At 40.7% G+C, this 7,245-nt stretch overlaps 1 protein-coding gene across 1 annotated transcript; it reads right to left on the bottom strand.

The window, feature by feature from the left end:
- Nucleotides 1–123: 123 nt before the first annotated feature.
- Nucleotides 124–6,761, bottom strand: LOC141914015 (transmembrane protein 232-like). Its single transcript, XM_074805261.1, has 14 exons — nt 6,623–6,761; nt 5,496–5,632; nt 4,782–4,893; nt 4,588–4,693; nt 4,141–4,298; nt 3,813–3,912; nt 3,255–3,457; nt 2,670–2,926; nt 2,198–2,370; nt 1,815–2,095; nt 1,437–1,674; nt 1,077–1,258; nt 578–934; nt 124–380 (listed from the first exon to the last, which is right to left on the bottom strand). The coding sequence occupies exons 2-14, from the start codon at nt 5,630–5,632 to the stop codon at nt 228–230; spliced, it is 2,457 nt and encodes an 818-aa protein (XP_074661362.1). The 5' UTR covers nt 6,623–6,761; the 3' UTR covers nt 124–227.
- Between the last annotated feature and the right edge of the window lie 484 nt (nt 6,762–7,245).

Genomic DNA, 7,245 nt, shown 5'->3' with positions numbered 1-7,245 from the left:
TGAAAGTTTCGCTAGAATTTCTAATGTCGTCGAAAACTTTTTGGTTGCTGCGCGAAAAATGTTGATGAAATTCAATCGAATAATATTTTTATTTACGATGAACAAAATTCTCAAAGCGTTGGACGGAAAATTCGAACTTGAAAAACAAACCGCCGGTTTTGTTGCCGGCTTAAAACCATTCTCGGCAAGTACGGAACAAGATCTGCGACGATATGTTTACAGCGCTTCTATTCAGAGGTTTTTAATCCTCGTTGTAATTTGTGTTGTTTGTTGAGTTGAGTTTGTCGTCTGTCGCGTTCGTGTTGCGTCTGCTCGTCAGCGAGTTCCGTCTGCTGAAGTTTCTCATCGCGTTCGAGATCGATTTGAAGTTCTTTTCTCCACTGAAAACAGAATGTAACAAAATCGTCGAAAATGGTCCTTCTTAGAGAGTTTTAAAAGGTTTTTCTGACTAAAGAAAATGATTTCCAATGTTCAACCCCTTCCTTCCACTCTGTCCACTCCCTGTTCCACTCTATCCACACCCTGTTCCACTCTATCCACACCCTGTTCCACTCTATCCACACCCTGTTCCACTCACCTGATCCTCAACGATCCGTCTCAAATCAAAGCTCATTCTCGTGTTATAATCCGGTATTTTCTCCGATTCGTCGCCCGTCGCTAATTTCAATTCGTCTTTCAACGTCGTTCGTTGCTGTTGTTGTTGTGGTCGTCGCGACGTCGATTGTTGTTGTTTCCGCGGCGATCGCGACGCGGTCTGCTGCTCCGGGCGACGCGGGGGAGTCGATTTCTTATCGGACCGCGGAGTCGGAGTTTTAATAATCGGAGGCAGCGGCGGTAGATACGACTGCGACAGTCGAGTAGCGATTTTAACGCTTATCGAAGATGGCGCCACTGTCAGGTGTTCGTTGATTAGCTTCTCGATGTTTGCATCGACCTTCGAAAAGAAAAGAATCAACTTTTACTCAGCATTTTACCCAAATTTAGGGAGCAACGGAGTCAATTTGTCAATCTGTTAAAATCTATATTTGATCTCTCACTTAAGCAACCTTCAACCACTCGAGGATACGTGAACTCACCTGTCCAACCTTCAACCCCTCGAGCACGCGTGAGTCTTTCTCGGTGACGTGCGCTCGCAGCACGGTGTTCCAGGCTACCGTGTGAATTCCTTCGCGTGATTTATCACCGGTTAAACATCGACAGATCTTCACTAGACCTTGAATAGCCGTGTATCTCACCTTCCAACTCCAATCGTTCGGTCCTGAAAATATATATTCATCACTTCATGCATTCCACATTCTCCCTCCCCCTCCCTCTCCCTCTCTCTGCCTCTGCCTTTCTCTCCTCTCTCCCTTTCTCTCCCTCTCCCTTTCTCCTATCTGCCTCTCTCCCTCTGCATCTCCCATTCTCTCCCTCCCTCTCCCTCTTCCTAAACCTACCCCAATCCTTCGTTTCATTTTCCGAGATGAAATAAACGAGATCCAACAATCCGGCGCTTTTCATCGGAATCGCGTGCGACGACCGTTTCTCTACATTGTTGTATTCGACGTTCGTGCCGACTAGCGCCCTCTTTTGTATATTAGCGGTAGCTCCGTGTAATACGATGTCGGTGAGGAGGTCGGCATACGTTATTGCGACCTCCCAGTGCCAACCGTGTAAACCCGCTACTTCAACTTTCTGAAATATGATGAAAAAATGTAAATTAAATTTCGAAGCGATACTGACTAGCATGCGTTAGTCATCTTCCTTACAAATATAGGGGAATGACTAATCGTGGCTAGTCATTTTTGCCATAAATTTTTTTGAAGAAAAATTACCGGGTGATTCTTGGTGGTTCCGCTGATGCTGCACCGAGACTGCGCTCCGGTCCGCCCCGCGATACCGGCGCCATCTATCTTCGATTGACTAACCGATTCTAACTGGGCGTCGATCGCGTCTGATTCATCGCCACGACGACTAGACGATGTGTCCGTGTCGTCACGGCGACGGTTAGATATGTCGCTGCTGTCGACTTCGGTTCGTTCGTAGATATCGCTTAATGTTTGATTCGTTGAATCGGGAATCGTATCGAGAATCTCCGTCGTTCCCGATTCCATTTCTAGAAAATTTAAAATTCGAAATCGAGATTATCCGTATCGGCAACAAGCGTGGAATGTGTTGTCCGTGGAAGAGTGGAATTTAAAAGTGTGGAATAAATTACCGGATGATTCTGTGTTTAGACGCGGTGTCGTCTGATTGCCGGTTGGTTCGTCGTGGTGACGAGTTGTTTTACGGCTGATGAAACCTCGCGCGAGGTTCTGTAATCCTCGCATCGCGTTCGTGTTTAATTTCGCGGCCTCTGCAAGGATTCCTAACGCGCACATTCCGTCGACCCTGAAATAATTAATATCGCTATGGAAACCCGGTTTGAAATTGGTCAATCAGTCGCGGTCACAACTGTGGAACTGGGACTGGTTGATAAAACGCGAGATCTAGCAATCTCAACAAATTTGCCTGACTTTTAGCTTTTTTACAAAATTCCCAGAATATTCCCCGACTTTTTTAAAGAAAAGAAAATTCTCCGACATTTCCCTGATTTCCAGGTTAGTGGCGCCACCCTGTTTTATTTGGTGCAATGAGATTAGTTCGGCCACCTGTCGCGGAGGAGCTTAGAATCTTAGGTCATTTCTTACCAACTCTCGTTGACGAGGCCTGCTCCGCAGCGAGACAGTCCGCTCAACGCGTCCTCAATTCCTCCGCTCGACTGCGCCACGCACCTCCACACGTCTAGAGAATGCCACAGAGTCGGACTGAGGTCGTGCACGCTGCTACTCAACGCGCCCGACGCGCCCGTTTTACGAGAAATGCCCGTATTACTGGACGTTACGCGCGTCGTCCCGGAGACAATCGTCGATAGTTTATCGACGTTCGTAGCGACTTCGCGAAAAATCTACGAAATAAAGAAAACAAAATTTGTAAAAAAGAATATTTCGAATTTTGAGATACTTCGACCCGGGGTTTAACCCTTTCAGTGTGTCTACACCGCAGTGCCGTGTATAGATTGGAGATGGTGCTAGTACATCGCATCATAGTGTATGGAAGTTAGTAATTAGTTCTGATCTCCATTGAAAGATGGCAGGGCATGTCAACCATAATGAAATATATGTATTAGTAACTAATGATACACTGCGCTAAAGCCTGGGTGGAAACTTTGAAAAATTTTCAAATTATCCCCAGCACTTTTGAATATCAATTAGTCAGTGATGAACTTAACTTACGTCGGACTCGTGCTGCGAGACTTTCGTACTCGTTTCCGATTGTTCGGTGGTCGTCGTCGCGGCGATCTCCTCGGTATTTGTTGGCGGCGACGGTTTCGTAACCATAGCGTCGGCGATGACGATTTTACCAACTTCGTTTATGTAACGAATCGACAACAATGCGTTCGGATACGGATTGTACGCTTCCTGACAATCTTCAAACCCTGTCGTTTGAATAAACAAAAAATTCTTTTATTGATCGACTCGGGGACAGTTGACAATCTAACGCCGAGGACACATTGGTTACATTTGACCTCAGGTTTGACCTAAGACACATCTGGATCCAGTTGCACAGTTTCGAGTTAGATTTAACTCAGAGTCAAAATTAGTTTATTTTCAATGTTTTAACTCAAGAGTCAAATCTTAACTCATGACTGTGGAACCGGGCCCTGGGCTTTACACAACAGGGGCTGCAGCAGTTGCTGAAAAGTTGGTCATAGTAACCAGTGGATAGTTGACATAATGACAATTGAAAGTTCATCGTTACTATATTTATTTTATATTTTTTTATACACTTACCATCGAGATAGGTGAATAAACGTCTTTTGTATTGTTGTTTATCGCTGAGTTCTCCGGCCATGTGGTGATAAAACAATCGCGTGAATACTAACTGACCCATCTGAAAAAAAAAACAACATTAACTCAATCAATAAATCACTATCCAGTTTCAGTCAAACTTGTGTATTTCCAATTCAATTCAATAAATGTAAGACGTCATTTGGATAAGTCGTCAGAATACTGAAGCCATCTCTCATTTTGAGTCCCAATTTGTGCACTCAAGTGTAAGTCAGTGAAGTTTGATAAAAGTTGTCGCGTAACTGAAAATCAACTACAGTATTTTCTGAACCTTTAATAATTTGATTTCTCCGGTTCGAAGATACGGTTGACTGACGATATCCGTACGCAACCAGTACAGACACATTTCACCGAGGTAGAATAGAGCGGGAACTTGCGTCTCGGATAGCGGGGACTGGTCTAACGACGATACCATCACGTCTAAACAATCTACAACAACAGATAATATCCATAATCAGGGAGAAAATAGAAACTATGAACGGTTTGGTGATAATTTGAGTTTAGAGAAGAATCTACTCTTATCAAATATCTGTGCTACTGTAGATGAGGCTCAAGTCAGATCTTAAAGGATTGAACTGGACTGTACATGATTCATATACTGCACTTGAAAAATATTTCTTAAAATTTCTGAGTCAAACAGTTGTCTTCAAGTTAAATAGTTATATTTGAGTCGATCGGATCCAAATCGAGCGCTTTTGTCAACTGGATGAAAACTTACCTTCTTGTATTTTTCCCTTGCACTGGGCTAGTTGCGATAGTTCAGTCCAGGCCAGTGGTAGATCGACGTGAGAACCTTGACCCCCGCCTCTCAAACCAGACCGACGCTGGAAACAACAGAAAACAGTTTTTAGAATTCATTTCCATTTCTATCTCAGATTTTTGATATACGGTATTTCGATATCGATTTCGTACTTTGATTCTCTCGAGCATCCTGTACGCTTGATCTTCCAGCCTCTCCTTGTCGTCGAGGTGACGAGCTGCATTAAACTGATTGATGAATTCATCGGTTACTTCTAAAGGATTTCTGAAAAACAAATGAATAATAAAATATCTAAAAGATCAATTTTATGGACAACAAAGATACCAGTTTTGCTACCAGGTGAAAGTAATGTTATTTAAAGAAATTAATTGTTGAATTGAATACAACATTTTCTCCAATACTTCGAAAATACATTTTACACAAGCACACTATGGGGCCGATGGTGACAGTAATGTTATTTAGGGAAATGAATTTATCTCTAACATTTTCTCCAATACTTCAAAAATACTTTTTACACAAATAAATTCTAAAACCATCGAATAATGAAATATCTTTAAAAAAACACTTTATGGGGACAGGATTATTTAGAGAATTTAATTATTAAATTAAATACAACATTTTCTCCAATACTTCGAAAATACTTTTTACACAAATAAATTGTATGAAATATTTAAAAAGAAAATACTTTATTGGCACCGATGGTGACAGTAATGTTATTTAGGGAAATTAATTATCTCTAACATTTTCTCCAATACTTCAAAAATACTTTTTACACAAATAAATTCTAGAAACCAAAATCATCAAAATCCAAACAAAACAAATAAAACGCTCAAGTCAAAATGAATACGGAAATCTGTGGAACGTACTTGTATTGTTTGAAACGTTGATCTTCTTGCAACGACTGAAGATACGATTGTTTTAAAAGACGCTCTTGCAGCTCGAGTCGTTGCGAGTGAGAAATGATCCCGAATTTATGAACGATCGGAACTTTAGTGATCGGCATCTGCAACAGAAAAACATCATCAAACTTAGAAGAATCTCACGACCTGGTTCTAAAAGAACCCGGTTCCACAGTTGGGAGTTATATATGTAATTTTAAGGAGTTAATTAACTAGATTTGAATTCAAACCTTGGTTCAAATCTGAACTCGAAACTGTGGAACTGATTTTGACATGCCTCTTTAAGGGTTATTACACCCTTTGAGATCTTAGATAAGAAGAGAGGAGATTATCATCAAGATGTCAACAACCCTTGATGGAATAAAAAACAGCGTTTAAGAGATCCATGTGAAAGGAAGGCCTTAGTTGAAGTAAGAAGGCGATAGTGGCTCGTATCAGAGTTGTTGCTACAAAATGCCAACAAAAAAACAAACGATCATGAGTTATATCCAGTGTTTAAAGTTAATGTTTTGCGCAATTTATGCAATGAACCAAATTTCTTGAGTTCTCGAGGTTTTATCTTTATCTGAACTGATCAAATATAGGATTATACGGTTGGTAGATTTACGTTACGGTTTATCGGTCGCTGACGCTGTGAATATTGGATTAAATTCTGATATCTGGATTTATCTGATATCTGACTATACACAGACATAGACCGAACATTGTCAGAGTCACATCTCCTGATTTTGGCCAAGTATGTGAATTGAAGAGATATCCATGTTGGTAAGTGTATGTCATTTGTATGTAATACTCTATCAAGAAATTACTAGACCCAAGATTTACTGTATTTCCTTGTTTTGAAGTTAATCATTTAGATTAGGCTCGCCTTATGAAAGGTGATTTGCAGAGGCATTGCAATAATGGATATAATAGGATCAAGACAAGAGTTGTCAGTTACAACCCACAGTATACATATATTTTGTGTATACTATATAGACACTACTGGATTTAACACATATATCAGCTGTGGTTGGAAGCTGTAAACAAACACCTTTTTTGATGCCTAAAAACGTTAATCCAGGAAATAATCTGATTACAAATCGCTGTAAAACCTTAAGAATGGCGACAATTCGTCAGCGATCACTGGAAATCCGAATCGGTATCTCCCGAATCGATGCAAGACCTGAAACTTGAGTGGATTTACTTCAGCAACTGTCAAAAATCAACGGTTGTCATCGTAAACAATAAGACAAAACTGTTTCGCGTCGGGTGTAATGATTCCGTAGCAAAGCAAAAGTGTTACGCGTCTGAGGTAATTATTTGACTTAGTTATTTTACATTCTTCATACCATTTCATATTCGGGGTTCTGGACTTTAAATTTTCGATAAATGTTTGTCTGGTGCATTGCCATATTTCTTTCTATATACCATGAAAAATGATTAAATTGTTAAGTTGTAATTGAATTGATTGGACAAGATTGTTATACGGACGATGTAACAATTCAAAATGGGCAAACTGTTTAGCGCCCGATCTAACAGTTACTTAAATACCTCAATTCAATTTTATTACCCTCTTGATTAATGAAATTAGTTAGAAATTCGCCTTGTCGACTTTACATTATATAAATACTATATTTTGTGTTGTAGTATAGATTGATGAATCGGAGCGCCAGCAATGGATCGGAGCCGTCCACCCGCTAGTGAAGCAAATCAACCCGTCAGGTGCTGCCACTAC

This window comes from Tubulanus polymorphus, chromosome 12 (assembly GCF_964204645.1).
Source record: "Tubulanus polymorphus chromosome 12, tnTubPoly1.2, whole genome shotgun sequence".
NCBI classification, from domain to species: domain Eukaryota; kingdom Metazoa; phylum Nemertea; class Palaeonemertea; order Tubulaniformes; family Tubulanidae; genus Tubulanus; species Tubulanus polymorphus.
Note: the sequence above shows the minus strand (reverse complement) of the source record. Positions and strands in the feature narration are given on the sequence as shown.

Excerpts from the sequence above, each read along its gene's own strand:
- LOC141914015 (XM_074805261.1), bottom strand. The coding sequence starts at position 5,632 with ATGCCGATCACTAAAGTTCCGATCGTTCATAAATTCGGGATCATTTCT. Across the intron at positions 3,458-3,812 it reads TTTATTCACCTATCTCGATG|GGTTTGAAGATTGTCAGGAA; the intron begins GTAAGTGTATAA and ends TTCAAACGACAG. Across the intron at positions 2,096-2,197 it reads TCTAAACACAGAATCATCCG|AAATGGAATCGGGAACGACG; the intron begins GTAATTTATTCC and ends TAAATTTTCTAG.